At 44.0% G+C, this 18,006-nt stretch overlaps 1 protein-coding gene across 1 annotated transcript in view; it reads left to right on the forward strand.

The window, feature by feature from the left end:
• Positions 1 to 18,006, forward strand: part of ALK (ALK receptor tyrosine kinase) — a 641,950-nt gene that overhangs the window by 466,711 nt on the left and 157,233 nt on the right. Inside the window, exon 5 of the mRNA XM_074331841.2 lies at positions 15,341 to 15,468. Coding sequence (XP_074187942.2) covers positions 15,341 to 15,468 — 128 coding nt within the window. The remainder of the gene's footprint in view (positions 1 to 15,340; positions 15,469 to 18,006) is intronic.

Consider the following 18,006-nt stretch of genomic DNA (forward strand, 5'->3'; position numbering starts at 1 on the left):
GGTCCTTCCGCTGTGACCTTGAGGACTTTGTGATGTTTTGGGGGAAAGGAAAAGCACATGCTACCTGGGGGGTATTGGAAAGGGACCCCCACCACCACCAAGGATAGAGAGGACACCAGAGCAGCAACAGCCTGCAAAGGGCAGCTATGTCACAGGGAGGACAGATCTGGAGTGGCTGCAGGCTCTTACCCTGCTCCCAAAGACCCAGCTGCATCAGGGTGGAGTAAAGGGGACCAAGGCAGGGTGCTGGGTTGGGAGTAGCTAAAGGAGCCACCTTGGAGATGCCCTTTAGTGCTTTGCATCTGGTGACAGCATTTTGTATGGGAGAAATGCAAAACGCTGCATCCAGAGTCACGAACAGCTGAAAGAAAGTTTAATTATGGACCAAAAACATCTGCTTCTGCTGGGTACAGGACTGAGCTCAGGCTGGGAACAGGGAAAATTCACCATAGAGGAGAAAAAGAGAAAAACTAGAGCTCAGGGCCTCATTCGTATACTGATGCTCCAAGACCTGTCCTTAGGTGGAGGCAGCCAACAGGGACTGAGACTCCTGACCTTGCAAGGAGATGCCCCCAAGTTCTCTGTCATCACCCCTTCGTAGGCTACATGAAGGATTGCCAGCATGGCCTGTTAGAAGGCGATTAATGGACTGGACCAAAGCAAGAAGCGCCTTCATCACTCATGAGTGTTGATCTTCTAAAACAGCAACAGGTTAGGCCAGTGCATCTCCAAACAGAGCAGTCACTGCAGAAGCATGCAAATGATTAATGGGGGGTACTAGTAACATGACTTCTTATATGTATTACTCATTTAAAAATAAAGTCTTAAATTTTACTAATGTTTAATATTAGATTGACAGCAATATATGGGCATGCGCAAAAGATTTTATAATAGAGGAAAATAAGTAATACAATCTTTTATTAGGTTGGTGCAAAAGTAATTGCAGTTTAAAAGGTTAAAAATAATTGCAAAAACCACAATCACTTTTGCACCAACCTAATAAACTTAATTATGTGTTTCATACTAAAGGACTCAGTGACATATGATGTAATTCAACCTGGGGCTCCAGCCTCTGGCCTCTTCCCCAGACACATACACACAAACATCCATGAAAGCAAGTATCTGTACTCTTGCCTACCTTAAAACTGGGTTCCATTTCCTTCTGCTTTCCATGACCTGTTTTCTCATCTGTAAAATGGGGACATTTATCCCTGTCCTGTAAGAACTGATGTTTATTTTCTCCCATGTAAAAATGCCAGGGAAGAAGGAGACTCCCAACTCAGCTCTGTCTCAGGCCCCCCTACACATATATGCCCCTGCAAGGATGGCTCTAGGAACAGGAGAACGTGATTGGTCAGGCTCAACATGTATCAACACCAGGCAGACAACATGCGGCCAATCCAGACACTCTGAGGCCCTTCCTGTTTCCAGGAGTCTTCAAGACATAGTTAGGAGAACCCCAGCCTTGGAATCAAAGAGCAAGCTCTAGCACTTCCTCGCTAGTCCTCTGAGCAAGCCCTGCAACCCTTCGGGCCACACTACCTGGCTGTGTGCCGAAGGGTGATAAGAGCACCTGTGTGCTCAGGGGCCTGTGAGAATCAGTTGAAAGGGTGTGTGTGGAGATATGGCGTCCCCTCTGATGGGAGCCAGTGTACCGAGGTCCCATGGCCATGCCATGAAGCATGCGCCCTGTGAGCCTGAGCTTGCTGAGCTGAGGTTTCATCTTTAGATGGATACAGAAACTATCGCAACCGTCTCTGGAGTACCTCTCAGAGGCTCTGGAGGTGTGGGGTCTCTGATGCCTGAGGCCATCCTCCCTCATCTTCTGCAGCAGCCCGCGCTGCCTCCTGTTTCTGTAGGGAGCTGGGGCACATAGAGACAGCTGTGGAGTTGGAGTCTGACAAGCCTGTGTTTGCATCTCAGCCAGCTACTTACTATTGGGTTGGTGCAAAAGTAATTGTGGTTTTTGCAATTATTTTTAACCTGTTAAACCACAGTCACTTTTGCACCAACCTAATAAATGGAAAACAAGATGGTTCACCTGCTGGAATCTCGGTTTCCTCATCTGTACAATAGGACACAACTCCTGCGCTTACTCTCCCAAGAGGCTTAAATGAGATAGCTGGGAAGAGCTCCTGAGATGCTATGGTGCACAGTATCGGCGTCCAAGGAGTGGTAGGCATTGTAATAAGTATCATAATCAAGCAGCAGTATTGCAATTATTACCATCGTTGCTTGGACGGCACCACTGGCAAGTTTCCTAAGCCAGAGATGCTAGCTCTTATCCCTTCCACATCTTTCAGGATCCATCCACAGCAGCGCCTGCCAGGCACACAACCCCCACTCTGTGAGCATGAAGAACTGGAAATGTGTCCACCACTGGCTTGGTGCAGAGCCCACCAAGGCCTCGAATCAAAGCCTTGGACTGTTTTGAATGATGTCTCAACCTGCTCTGAGCTGTCGGCAAAGCTTTGAAACCACCCACAGAGCTCTTACGAGCCAGGAGGCTCTTCCGGCCTTTGTCACAGTCTGTTCCTGAAGTCCTCTGTCCTTTGAAGATGCTGTAGACTGAGAAGAGAACTTCTGCCCTCCCTCTTGACGTCATGAAAAACACGCGGAACAACTGGACAGGCTCCAGCTTCCATGATCTATCAGTAACACGCCTGATCTATCAGTAAAAGATGGCTTTTACAACCTCATCCCCAGGAGTCAGTTTTTATTTACTCTTTGGAGATTTCTGCTTGGATTGGTTTTTACAAAACTATGTTGCAGGCTTTCCAGTGGCTTGGTGACATTTACAATGCAGTGGATATTCAAGCAGCCCTTTCTAAGACACTTTGCATACATGTCTTGGGAGGCAAGTTAAAGGGAGATGGGCTATTCCTGCTTGTAGGTGACTGTTCCCCAGGCCCTTATTGATGAAATAATTTAATGAAGAACTGAACTAGCCACAAACCAGAAGCCTGGCCTTTTCAGAAAACCACAGCTTCCAGTGTATAGGATCCGGGACAGCTCAAAGAATTGTGAGTGGTCAGGGCTTTCTTGCTGTAAATACGCAACGTCTGAGAGGAATCAGGAGATGGGAGGAAAAGCTGGCCCCATGCCTGGGGAATCTTGCCTCCCCCACCCAGCCCAAATCTTCCTAACTCACCCAGGCACCTCTGCTTCTAGTGCAGGCCCAGCATCCCTTAAAAATTCCAGGTCACTATTTTGAGCTGACCTTCTAATGTCGTATAAAAATTGGTAGTGGTAGTTCTAACCCAAAACTTGGCCCCCAGGTAAACACGTCATTGGCATAATCTCAGAGCTTCTCAAGCAGTTCTGTCTGCTGTGTTCCGGAAAGCTTCCACATGGCTGACACGGTAGGAACCTGAAGTCCAAATTCCATTCGTGTGCTCAAGCGTGGCTTAAAAAGGTCTGAGCGTCACCGGGGCAAATCTAATGGGCCCATGATTCCTGGGCCTTATCAAGCACTTCGTATCATTCGGCAGTGGGGCGTCCCTAAAGACATGGCTGGTATTTTTCATCTGGAGGCAGAGATGAATGTGTAGAAAAATGTCCTGCGCTCTTTCTGGCCCCAAGGAAAATGCGGCTCCTTTGTGAGAAACGAGTTGTATTCCCACAGGCTGTGGGCAGCCTGTCATGGGCCAGTCGTCACACAGAAAGATGATGCTCTTCATCAAGAGTAAGTAAAAATAATTTAGAGTTTGTTTCTCCACTCAGGGGAGTAGTCAGCTATATCAGTTTGTTAAGGCTGCCATAACAAAGACCCTCGAATTGGGTGGCTTACACAACAGAACTTCATTACCTCCCAGTTCTGGAGGCTAGAAGTCCAAGCTCAAGGTGTCAGCAGGGTTGGTTCCTTCTGAGGGCTGTGAGGAAGGATGCATTCCATGCCCCTTTCCTCGTTTCAGCTGTTTGCTGGCAGTCTTTGGCATTCCTTGGCTCGTAGATGCATCACCCAAATCTCTGCCTTCATCTCACACAGCATTCTCCCCGTGTGCATGTCTGTCTCTGTGTCCAAATTTCCCCGTATTATAAGGACATAGGTTAGAGTAGGGCCCACCCTAATGGTCTCATTTTAACTTGATTACCTCCCTGGAGACCTTATTTCCAGGCAAGGTCACATCCTGATGCACTGGGTGATTAGGACCTCAGCATGTCTTCTTGGGGGGACACAGTTCAATACGAGGTAGGTATGTCCTCCGGCCTCAGTCCTTCTCTGCCATGTGAGAGGATTAGACACGGTGGTTTCCAAGAGTCATGCCAGTCATACATCTTTCAGCCCCACCGTAACTTCATCATCCATGACAGTGGCCTCGGTACAGTACAGGAGCTGTAGCAGGGCCAACGTCCACCTCTGTGCCAGGAGCTCAGGTCCATCAATGCCTCTGGCAATTTCCTCCGCATCCCTGCATTGCCACGCCAGCAAAGGGGCGGGGCAGGAGCAGTGTATGGAACAAGAGATCACCTCCGATGGGTACAAGTCTGTGGGCTGTTCTTACCCTTCTCCCCAGGCCTTTTCAGCCTTTTCCAGCTGACCACTATCCAGCCCCAGAGTTTGCTTACAGGGCCCCAGTTTATGGCCAGGTCTACCCTACCATATAAAGTTTCGGCACAGTTGCTTGACTTGGCCAAAGATTTATGACTGAAATGAAACCTCTGAGCTTGGGTGTCAGCATTTTGCTTGGCTCAGAGGCTTGAGTATTGAACCAAGCAATACATTAATGCATTAAATGGCATTGAGGTTGGCTTTCTAGGAAGCAGGATGGGTGACTGGATATCATTTGAGCATGGATTGCCTTGAGGCCAGGGAAATCCTAGGTATTGAGCTCTGAGGTGGGGGTGCAAGATAAAAGCTACCAGCTCAGCCCCGGGACTCAGGGCTCAAGCTGGAGGCAGACTGGGCTGAAGGAGAGGGGTCCTGCAGAAATAGCCACTTTTCAGTTTCAGTGTTGTCTTTTTCCTTTTCCCTGGGGAGGATGTATTAAAATAAAATAAAATAAAAAAAATAACTAACTGCTTTGAGCTGGCTTGAAAGAAAAGATTGTATTTGAAAAGAACAGATGGTGCTAAAACGTTATTGGAAGGAAGAGAGTTAGGAAACCAAATTCCAGATTCCCCCTGGCTGCTGGTGGGGGACATGCCCAAACCTCCTCATGGGAAGAATTAGAAAGGCAAAATGATCACCTGGGATGCTACAGAAAATCCACCACCCACCCTGTCAGAGAGATTGTCTGACAGATCTGCGGAGTTCCCAGGGAACTTCTGGGAATTCTTGTGCTCATTTCTGTAATTTTAAATGATTTCTAGAAGGCCAACACCAACCAAACTTTCTCTCCTCTCACGTCCCCTGCCCAGAATCCAGCTGAGTCCTTCCCCACCGTCCCCCCTGGTGAGGGATGTTTAGCAGATGCTGGAGGAGGTGGTAGCTTGCATGGGACCTAATCCAAGAATCAAGAGAAACTGAAAAAGTAACTTCAAGATTGTCAGGATTACTATTCTCGATTTGAAAAGTTTTCTCTCTCTTGATTTTTGGCCTGGATAAACAGTGTTCTTTAAAAAGAAGAAAAAAATACTAGCGAATCCTCTATGTATTTCTTTATACAAGCTAGAACAAAGAAGAAGCCCTCTTAGACAATAAGCTTCGGACCAATAGTTGCTTGGAAATCAATTTACAGCCTTAAACACGTTATGTTAATGTGCAACTTCTAAATGTATGCTAATTCCCCAAGCGCTTGATGTAGAGCCCTGACCTTTGCTTCCAGAATGGGTCTGTTGATTGGAGTTCTGTACTTTCTGCATAAATCACATTCATGACACCACTACAGCCACGATTTTCAGCTTTAGTTTTTCTAAAACAAAAATAATTTTAGAACACTTGTAAACTAATCTGAAGGCTTTTTGGGTTTTTAAGTTTTTGGTTTTTGTTTTTTTTTCCCCCTATCTTTTCTGTTGCTCCATTCACACCTAATTAAACAACAACTATTTTTAGTGACTTATCCCTAATAGTCTTTACTAAGGTAATTCAAATTTTTCTTGCTCATGTTACAGCAACTTAATTAGTACAACTGGCATAAAGAGGCTTGGGAATAAGCATAATTGACTCTTCATACGTGTATAATTCAAGTGATAGGAGTAGAAGGTGTAGGAGCACTAGAGAGTAACCTTGAACGTTCAGAGGACACAGCATGTTCCATTAAATGTAGAACGTAGAGATTGTGCTAACCCAGCAAGCGGATTGGATATGGAGGCCAGTTGAGGACACTTCTACTATACTTGTTCCTTACAGCTGCAGCCATGTTGAGTCTAGCCCTCCCCACCCTACCCCCAGTGATGTAGGGCCTAGGTGTGTAGAGATAGACTCTCATTCTCCTCTCTCTGGCCTGGTATATATGTAGAATGGGAAAAAAAAATCTCAGCCAAGGATGAGGGGAGATGTCTACCTCCCACAAACCTGTGTGTTCCAACCTGGATTATGATGATGTGGAACTTGAGTAGAAAAGGAATAGGATAACTTGGGGCAACACTGGGGAGAAGCCAAAATATTCCTCGGATGCATCCTTTTCTGAGCACTGCTCTTCTTCAGATACCCATCGACCCACTAAAAAGCGCCGAAAAACTAATCATTTACATTTAACAAATTTAAACCTGTGCAATATAGTAAACAGTGCAAGAGTTTTTAAGATGACTAGCCTTGGGTTCATATCACCTCTTACCATTTACTACATGGGCAAGTTATACAAACTCTCTGAGCCTCAATTTTCTCATTTATAAAATGGGGGTGATAATATCCATCTCATGCATTTATTGTAAAAACTAAATTAGATAAATAAAGTAGCTGCTTTAAATCCTCTCTGGAATGAGGCAGAACATAAATCAATGTATATACAAACAAATGAAATGTGTATCAAGAGCCTGACATAATATTTCCTGGGATATCTGCATTTGTACATTTGTCTCTTCAGTTCCATGTGGGGGAATGAAAGGAATCCCCAAAATCTCTGTGCCTTTTAGGGTGGGAGTCTCTTCCAAATCTCCAAAATACCATCATATGTTCCTATTTCACCTTCTTATAAGGTCATTCCTTGTAAGGTCATCTTCCACAACAGGTTTAGGGGAAAAAAAGCAATACTAACTGTGGGGACGGAGCCCCAGAGAGCAGTTTCCAGGCTCTCGGCCTCACATGGAAAGGTGCTGGCTCAGGTAGTAGATGGCTGTCAGCTGTGACTAGTTGGCCATCAGCTGTTACCAGTGAGCCATTGGCCACTGATATAACTGCCGCGGCTGCGTTGGGGGGACTGATCGTGTGGCTCCTGCTTCCTGTGTCTCCAACCCAGCCACCAGTGAGACTACAGTGATATGACTCCCCTATCTATGTCTCCATCGGTGTTCCTTTTTGGCCTCACCATGTCCTGCGTTCTTATGTGGGGAGCGGGACCAGAGACCCCGCATGACACTAACATAACAACAATGGCATTAGCTAAGTGCTCTACAAATCTTAACCCATGTAATCTTCACAACACCCCTATAAACTTCTGTCATCATCCCCACTTCTCCATGGCAGGACTCAGGCACAGAGAGGTTAGATTGGGTAGCTGGGCAGAGGTCACAGCCAGTAAGAGGCAGAATTGAGATTATAAAGCAAGAAGTCTGGCTTCAAAGTTCGAGCTGTTAATCAGTATATTTCTCTTGAAAGAAGGAAGGAAAAGGAAAGGGAGGGAGTAAAGTAGGAAGAGAGGGAGGGAGGGAAGGAAGGAAGGAGAGAAAGGCGGCAAAATTAAAAGTTAAAGAGAGGCCAGGGAAATGAGCCCAAGAACATTCATATTTTTCTTAGCTCAAAAGCATGAGAGAAGAATGAGAGGAAATGCACATTGTGAACACCTTCTTAGCCCCCACCCTGGGAAAGTCGGGCCACCTTCCAGATCCCTGTCACCCATACAGCATATCTGATGTAAACCAAACCTGCTTTCGAACCACCAATGCTAAGCTCTCCACCGACTCACCTTGGCCCCAGCGAGCCCATCCCTGCCTCAGCCCCCTTTGTTCCCACAGCTCCCCTCCAGCAGAGCCAGAAGCCACACGCAGCCTCAGGGCAGCTCTTCTCCATCCTGGGCCACTGGGAGCCACCCCCTGAGTCAACCTGTAACCGCCTTTCCATCGAGGTCTGATCCTCTGCAGGGCATGTTTATCCAACTTCTGGGAAACTGTGAAGGGCAAGAGAATAACAAAGTCAAGGCTACTTGGATAAAAGGCCACATCCAGAGTGCCGTTGTTATTACAGAAAATTAACTAGCCACAAAGGACTCCACACTAAAATTTACATTGATCTGGCACTTTTTTTCCCTGCTATCTCCCATAAAAATGCTTTAAATGCAGGCTATTTAATGGAAACGATAAAAAATAGTGCTGAATGTTTTATATTTGCCGCACAATTACTACGAGGTATATTTTAAGAAAAACTTGAAAGCTGTGTGTGGTTTTTTTCTTTAAGGTAAGATTAGGGAGAGGAGTGCAATTGCTTTTTTTTTTTTTTTTTCTCCTGTATTGATCTAGATGAGCTCCCACAGGCTCAGTTCCTTGTTTCTAACAAATCTTCACACCTTCACACTCACGTCCAGACACTTGTCAAGAGAGTCTTAGCAAGGAGACATGTGGAGGAATGTCAGCTGTGTGGCCTGCTCCTGACAGTGATAACCATGTGACTGAGCTCTACCCGCAGGGGACATGGCCGGTCATCTAATTTATGCAGTTGCCACCATCCTCAACCTAACCCTTGAGTTTGGCTGTCCTGGCAGGGGGGTTAGTCACCATGTGAAAGCCTTGGCTCTGGTAACCACTACAGAGCATGAGAATGGCCACATCTTTTAGCTTCAGGGCCCCAACTGTGCTCACCAGGGCCAGAAGTGGAAACAAAGCCTCAGGAAGACACAGTTTCTAACCTCAAGAAGCTTAAAATGGCAGTCAAAGGTCATACTCGTAAAGACTGTGGAGTCACAGTAACCTGGGTTTGTTGAAAAGGCAGCTAGAAGCAGAGCCTTCCATAAATGGTAACTGTTGTTAATCATATTATTCGTGCTGCTATTATTATTGTTACTGTGGGTAATATTCACTTAGTTCAAGGCTGAGCTACCCTATAGAGAACATTCATGGATCAGGTGCGACCTTCCCTAGGTGAGAACTCAGGTCCCCTCCACGACTCAATTACTGTAATTCTCTGATTCCTTCATTGGGTTCCAAATACATGAACAACAGTGAATTTGATGACTGCTTCCCATGGCCCTGCCCCTTTAAAGAAGGGGCTTGTGAGCAAATGGGGAACATGGCCTAAACCAAACCCCCAAATTCCCTTGTCCTTAGTTTCCTCCTAACAGGGAAGTCATCATTATCACTCGAATGGGTGCCAACTAACAATAATGAATTGACATGAACTTTCAGATTAACTCAGCGCCACTACAATATAAATTTTGGCCAAGAATGTCAGAGTCTTGCCGGATTTTACAGAAATCTGTTCATGCATTTGTTCTCTCATTCAACAAATATTTGTTGAGCATCTGTAATGGATCAGGCATTAGAGACACCATGATGAATGATTGGCCATCCTGGCTTTAAGGAGGTTGGAGGTGGGTTGGTAAGAAACAGGGACCTCCTTCCAGTAGAGGCCAATGGAAAACGTTGACTCTCACAGAATGGACCACCTCTTCTCTGAACACACAGCCTGGATGGTCTCTGCTCAGATGCTTATACCAGCCTGTCTTTCTGCATTGTCCTCTTCCCATTCCTGCCCCCTCTTTATAACCCATCTTCAAGTACACATCTCCTGACCACCCACTCTGAGATCTCTAATACATGGTGCCCTCTAATACATAGTGCCCTCTAATACATAGTGCCCTCTAATACATGGTGCCCTCTAATGCATGGTGCCCTCTAATGCATGGTGCCCTCTAATGCATGGTGCCCTCTAATACATAGTGCCCTCTAATGCATGGTGCCCTCTAATACATAGTGCCCTCTAATGCATAGTGCCTCTGCCACTTACTTAGCTTTTCCATGCTCTCATTCACTATGAATTTTGGTACATACTTTTACTCTTTCTCACTAGTCTGTAAGCTCCTGGGATGCAAAACTAAAGCCAGACCTTTAAGCTCCCCAGCACATTTAATACTTTATCTAGTGTGCAACAATGCACCAATAAATACCTGAGAAATGGAATTCAATTAAACAAATTCTAACCGAAGATACAAGGCACCTTTTCACATGCTATAGGAAGATGCAAATGTAAATAAGAGGCCTTTACTACAAGTCAGATGGGGTACTTTGGAGGGTTCTGAGCAGAAGGTTGATCTGCTCTCATAGTCCAATCCGAATATATTTTGTTGTGCGGGTGTTTCAACATATTTGGGGGGAGGGGGTGCTTAACACATGAAGAGTCATTTAACTAAGAATATTTTTTTTTTTGGTTTGAACAAATAAAGTGGCTGCTACTCATGAATTGCAAACATCTTTCTCATCTTCTTTTACCTACATTCCTTTCCCCCGTGAATGTTATAAATGAGTTGAGATGCAGATAGTTTCATGGACCAGTGCCATTGCATAAAGAAAGCTGTGGTCTTCTGTAAAAATATCTCCCACTTATTGAGCTCCCAATAAAGATATTTCTTTGCATACTTCCTTCTCGCAAATTCTCACAACAATACAGCAAGATAGGTCTTATGATTTCCACCTTAAAAATAAGGAAACCGAAGATCAGAGAAGTTACATCATTTGCTTAATGTCACTGAGCTAGTAAATGATGGAGCTGAGAACTGAATCTAGGCCTCATGGGATTGCAATAGCTAAAACCATCTCAGAAAGACGTCCTATTGCACAGCATGTAGGGTTCGAGAGCCCCCTTCTGTGAGCCAGCCCTACATCAACATTACGCCCACTGGAATGTCACACAGCAGCAAAATATGCGTTCCTCTGTCTTGTCAACTGCCATGTATGGCCCTCATATGCTGTCAAAAGTGTCCCTTCACTCTGGGCTTGAAATAACTTGGTGCCTTTGTCCTCTTGAGATGACTGCCAACCCTTCAATCTCATCAGCAGCTTGTCTCACATCAGACACGCCAGACAGTTTCCGTTAAACGTGTGGGGACCAACCGAGTAGGGAATGGTGAGAGCCTTAGAGGTTCGTTTTGTTTCCATGCCGGAGCTTCTTATGAATTTTTGTTTGGTGTGTGCATTTTCTGATACTGTATTTCACTGTCTGGCTGGCCTGTCTATCCACAAAACCCAGACTGGCAATCCCTTTAGCAATGCTAAGTAGACATATCCTTTTCTAGCGCCCTGATTCTCGTGGTATGAAAAGCAACTGAATACATACACTGGTCCATAGTTTGCATTGTCCCTGTTCTTGCAGACGGGGAGCAATAATATACTGGATTTTAATCTTAGTTCTGCAGGTAACCAAATGTGTGACGTTAGGTAAGTCTCTGCATTTCTCTGAGAGGCTGGAACCGAGTCTCTTTGCAGAAGTTCTGTGGTTTTTATGACGAATCACTCTTCTTCCTCCTTTTGTAGAGTATTATTTGTCCATGGAAGTTTTCAGGCTTTTCATAAAATGTTTTGTCACTAGGACTCCTGAAATCTGCATGAGAAGTACAGGTACCCGATAAACTAGGGACCTCGGGGAACTTTTAATTCAATGCCCACGTTTTGCTGATGAGGAAACTAAATCCCCAGAAGGTGTAGGGACTTACCCATGCAACTCCAGGACCAGAATCGGTAGCTCACTCCCAACAGAGCGGCCTTTGTACAGCTACTTCCAACCACCAGGTCAGACATGGATCTTGATATTCACAAACCGACTCTCCTGCCTTTTTTGATGGACTCTAATGTGTTCATTAGGATGAAACTACTCAGCAAAAAATGTGTGGTCAGTTTTTTTTTCCTCAGCAAATTCACACAAAGTCGAAGCCATTTTCTGTGGCTAAGAATACAATTGATCAGAAAACATCCAAAATTCCGGGTATTTAGAGGAAAGTGCCTTGTTCAAAGTCATCAGGCAAATGAGGAACAGGGCCAGTACTGGAAATAGAAAGCTTCAGAGAGACACCTGGAAGATAATGGATGTGGCAGGCTGTCCATACAGTCCTTCCGGCTTCCCAAACTCCAGATGGACTCCCCACACTGTCAAATTGATTGATTGAAACACCATTGCCAAGGTGTTCTCAAATCCCCAGCACATGGATATGGCTACATGTTTGTTTCTAAAAGACTCTAGGTCAGAACATCACCTTCCCCCCTTGCAAGCGTCAGTAGAGTTGCCACCAGCTAAAGAGGAAAACAGACCCTGATGAGCAAGTTCCATGACCACTGGGATGTAAGTAAAGAAAATTGAGGCAGACAGAAGAGAGAGCTTGGATTTGTTTTTCATGGGGTTTTTGGCTGTCTCTTAAACAAATCTGACCCTAGGTATAAGCTTGCCCTTTTTGGTCCCAACTTCTCTGGTTATAAAATATATGTTTGGCAACTGCTCTGAAAGTTATTAAAGTTGCAGCAGTAAACTATGGGAGGCCAGAGAATTTCAGACAAAAGTTATTGCATCAGTAACTCAGAAACTAATTCCTAAAACTCTTGACACATTTATCCAGAGGGCTAGTGCCAATATAAAAATGGAAATCATTGTCAAGGGCCACTGTGTACCTAGAATTAAAATCCATCATTCCTCAGAGCAGAGAGCAACGATTTTGGCAGAATATGAATAGTCATGCCTTTCACCACCATCTTTCCTCAAAAATAAGGTCCTTTCTTTTTCAGAAGAACAAGAAAAATTCTGCTTTCTTTTTTTTTTTCCTTTAGAACCCCTCGTTTACATTTTCTTTTCAAATATTCGTTTGACAGTTTAAACCAAAAAGCCTCCTTGATCTTATTGAATTGCACTGGTTTTAGTTTGGATAGAAAACCTGCTGAGTACAGTAACAGAGAACAAACTTTACAACAGCAATAATCCCTTCTACAGCATCTATTGTGGGGAAGCTTAATATGCTTTTATTAAATGGCTGAGGCACTGGCTCCAGTGATCTGAATTAACTACAGAAGAGCATACAAAGGTAACAGAACTACCTTCTTCACTCAACAGACTCCCACTGCACACCCAGCAACATGGCAGGGACCAGAGACTCAAAACTGCCATCCAGGAAAGCCCCATGAAAAGACCATCAATTGCCTTAGGGAATGCCTTCGTCCCTGAAAGTTAGCAAAGATGAAAAGACTTGATGGGTCCCAGCGTTGCAACCAAATAGAGAAATGGGCCCTCAGATTCACTGCTGGAAGATTGACAGTATGCCTCAGTTTTAAACATGCGTGCACTCTGACTCAGATTCTAAGAATTTGTCCTCAGGCAGTATTTACATAAGTACACAGGGTTGGCTTCAGCGTGATCATAAAGAGGAAAAATCAGGAGCGATGCACAAATCATTAAAAAGGCAATCATTGAACTGGTTATGTAATCTATATTTATTGTCTCATAACAGTAAAACATACCGAGACACACCATTGAGTGGCAAAGTGCAATCACAGCACAGGTGAAATTACAGCTGAAAAGGGGTTCGCTGAGGTGTTGACCGTGGTTATCTCTGAATAATGAGTTTCTGGGTGACTTTTACTTTTCTTTACCAACTTTTCTGAATTCTTGGATTTTTAACATTTTTATCATGAGTGTCACGTTATATTTGTGGTGGAAGATGCTTTAAATTTTTCTTAAACAGAAAGCTAGTCTTTCCCTAAACTCCTTAGCACTGGCACTGCCCTACCTAAGCCCAACCTAGTGATACTGTGATGAGTTCACGCATGTACAGTGGTCCCCCCTTATCTGCAGGGCATAATGTTCCGAGTGGATGCCCGAAATCGTGGATAGTACTGAACCTGATATAATACTATGTTTTTTCCTATACAGGCAGACATCTATGATGAAATTTAATTTATAAATTAGGCGCAGTAAGAGATGAATAACAACCAGTAGAAAAATAGAACAATTATAACCATATACTGTCATAAAAGTTATAGGAATGGCTTTGGGGCCATTATTAAGTAAAATAAGGGTGACTTGAACACAAGCACTAGATACCATGACAGTCAATCTGATAAGCTAGCTGGCTGCTGAGTGACTAAGGGGTGGGTAGTGTATACAGCATGGATACGCTTCACAAAGGGACGATTCGCATCCCGGGCAGATGGAGCAGGACTGCCCGAGATTTCATCATGCTACTCAGAACCACATGCAATTTAAAACTTATGAATTGCTTGTTTCTGGAATTTTCCATTTCATATGGGTAACTGAAATCGCAGAATGCAAAACCATGGGTGGGGGAGGAGACTACTGTATCCATATATCAAAACTCATCCATTTATGTACTTTAAGTCATCAAATTGTGAACTTTTAGTACATGCCATCTATTGTACCTCAATTAAACCTCAAAAAGTTCTCTCTAAAAGGGAAGAAACTATGTAATGGTCCATGTAATTTCCATTCTCTACGCAAAATTGTCAAAATAACTGTACTTTTTTTTAAAACAACCTGAATCAATGTTGGAAAGTAAATTTGATGTTCCAATCAGTGACAGGAGGCTATTCTGCGAGGTTAAAAGCCTGAGTGAGGTGTAAAAGTGTTCATTTAGCTTATTCTCGGTTCTCCCACGGTGTCGTATCCTTGATTATAGATAGATGCAGAGCTCACCGTGTGACCTGCTTTTGTCTTTCTCTGTTTTGCACTTTTTGCAGAGTCCACGTCAATCTTAGGTACCTTTTACCTCAAAATATATGCTTCAGTGCACTTTAATTTTCCTGCAGTGAATAAATAGCCCTTGCTAGCTTCCCTTAAGTAACTGCAGAGCAACCCTGAAGACTCTGAGACTTTGGGATCAGATAAAATTCTGATAACCAAGCATTCTTTCCAGAGATTATTATGAATAGACAGACAAATGTTTTGAAGACTATTCCTTCACCCTGCAGCCATGTTTCCTCAAGTAGATATACTCTGTTCCTGTAAGACTAGCCACTAAAATCGTCCAACGGTCTGTAATTGCCTAAAGAGAATAATATGACAAGAGTAAAGAAAGAAAGAAAGCGTGGCCACGGTGGGTTTGAGAACTGGGTCTCGGAGTTAGCCAGACCAGAAGGGAGCAAATGCTGTAGGCCCCTCTTGGGGTCACTCTCCTGAGAGCCACTGAGGGTTCCATCTCTGGATGGCAGGTGCCTTGAAGAATAAGGGCCCTGATGTCATGGCAGGAGCAGGCCCTCTCTGCAGGGGAGGCCCACTTCTCATCACTGTTTCCCCTCTGCTTTCCCATGCAACCAGCTGGACAGTGCTGCAGGGACGAATCGGGCGCCCAGAGAACCCATTCCGAGTGGCCCTGGAATACGTCTCAAGTGGAAACCGAAGCTTGTCTGCAGTGGACTTCTTTGCCCTGAAGAACTGCAGTGAAGGTATGTGAAACTGGCATTCCCTCCACTCCCTGATAGCTCGTTGTCTTAAGTGTGTCGAGAACCTGCCACCATGATGGGCTGGCAATGTGCACACTTCTACAAGAACGTCTACAGTGCTTAGGGCCTTGTTCTCAATGTTATCAAGAGCTTCATAGCCCAGCTGATCAATTTTCAAAGGCTGAGTGTAACATTCTACCTGCTTAACTTAAAATGTCACCAAATAGAATATAGTCTTTATAAGAGAACATAGTAGCTTAAATTCCCTGGCTGCCAAATGATATCAGCTATATATATATATATCTATATATATATTTAATTTTGATTGTGGAAAATTTCAAATGTGTACAAATAAGCAGAATAATGCAATGAACCCTCATGTACCCTCAACCCAGGTTCAGTAATCATCAACATCCTGCCATTTTTGTTTCAGCTATAGCTCTACCCACTCCTCACCCCACCAACTCGATAATTATTATTATACTTTGTTTTTCCTGAGGCAAAATTTACAACTAAGTATTTGTAATGATTGGGTTTAAACTATTATTAAAAGACAACATGGGAAATGGTTATATGTCAAATTTTTCACTTATTTTGTAAAAATCATTAGAGCATGGCCCAGTGTCATTGAATTCCTTTTGCGTTAGTCTCACATTGTGAATTTATTTCAAGAGAAGGCATATCTCTCTGGAAGCATAATTTGTTGATTGTTTTCTTCTTTTTGCCTTTGTTGCCAGGAAACTCTAAACTAAATGCAATCCTCTATCACAGTGATTATATCTGTGTAATCTTTGGATAAGCTTCTTTCCCCCTCCCTCTACAGAGTTTTTGATCTTCTATTCCTATTTTCAAGATCACATTTTATATGTATCTTTTATTAGATATTGCCTCAATTCTGATTGGGAAGCAGGATGAAATGGATCGTCAATCAATATAGGAGGTTGATCTTTCCTTGACTCTTTAGAAGGCTTAGGGCCATAGTCATAAACATCCTTTATTGTTTCCCACATGTAAAAGGTATAGGAGACAGGTATAGGAAAATCTTAGAGAAAAAGTTGCTTACATTGCTGCTATACTGCGGTGTCTGCCTCTGCCCGGAGGTTCACTGGGGAGGGAGCTCTCATCTGTGCTGTGGAACCCATGGTCTGAGGGGCCCCAGAATGAAGTGTGGACAGGAAGAAGGCTGTGTCACCCTCAGACCGAAATTCTCAATATAGACTGTTCATGAACAGCCATGAAGGCCCCTCACACACAGCCATCTGTTGCATGTAGAGGCCCGGTTTTGAATCTCGTGCCTCTTGGAGCTGGTGTCCGAAAGCGACTCCCTTAGGTAGGGAGCTCCACTGATCACCCAGCTTCTTATGCTTCTGTGGCACTTCATTTATTGCTGGCTTTGCAAGAACATTCACAAAGTGTTTTTTTTTATCTTCAATCAAAACTGGTTTATGTGTGGGGAAAAGAAAAATCACCATAATGTGATAGATTGAACTTCACTTCAAGTTGAAAAGGTGGTTAACCTGTGATGTGAGGCAATGTACAAGAAACATGTGGTTTGGGAGAAAGCCAGGAGCTTGTACAAATGTTTCCGCACTCACGAGCTTGGGGATTTGTGAATGTCTCTCTGGACATCATCAATCCTCGCAGATGTCAAGGGTCTGTGTACCGTCCAAAAGAGGCCATGTGTTGAAACAGAGCCAGTTAACAGGAATGTGACAGGGAAAAGGTATCAGTTCCCAGCATTGACCTAATCTCATTGGAGGAACATTAGGAGAAGGGAATAAGAGACTACAAATCTCCAGACATCAGGCTCAGCACAATTACTCCTGCAAAAATTCTTTGTCCTTTTGATCAAGGATCTCAACCAGTTGTGCAAATTTTTTCTTCCTTACCCCTACAACTCCCTTTTACCTACAAAATTCTTCTTCTGTAGCTTATGTTGCATTTGCAGTGAGTCAGTTGGAGAGTTTAAAAGACCTGTTTCTTATCTGCTTCTCTACTCTTATGAAACCAAGAGAGTTGACCTCTCTAACTTTCTCTAATGATCCAGAAAGTGTTTCTTTTGGCAGGACACTTTCTGAGGGGAGAGTGAAAAGAAGTCTGCCTCTGACTCACTAGGGAAGGTAGGTTGGCCAAGAGACCTAAGAACATTCTCATGGTCCCGTTACCTTTCTTCAGAGGCTCGAGGTCCAAGAACAGATGATCTCCATGGGGGGCAGATGTCCTCTGTGCTCCTTCTCTGGCTGGGACTCCTGTGGTCACCAAGGGGGTGAAGGGATTCGTATGGATGTGTAAGGCAGAGAGCAGAGAAGAAAAAAGTGATCACAGTGTTTCCTGAGAATATCTAACTCTTCACCCCGCAGCAGAACAAATTTAGGTACACATCAGTTGGTGTGGACAAGTTGCAAACATAAGAAGCATCCTGAAACTATACTCAGCGTATTTAAAGAGGAGTTATTTTCGAGGCATACTCAAGGCCTATTTGATGTAGACAAATCTGTGTTTTCTGAGATCAGTGCTTTGGTTAGGTCACGAAGGGGGGGA

This window comes from Rhinolophus sinicus, chromosome 2 (assembly GCF_057876585.1).
Source record: "Rhinolophus sinicus isolate RSI-liver-muscle chromosome 2, RSI-T2T, whole genome shotgun sequence".
Taxonomy (NCBI): domain Eukaryota; kingdom Metazoa; phylum Chordata; class Mammalia; order Chiroptera; family Rhinolophidae; genus Rhinolophus; species Rhinolophus sinicus.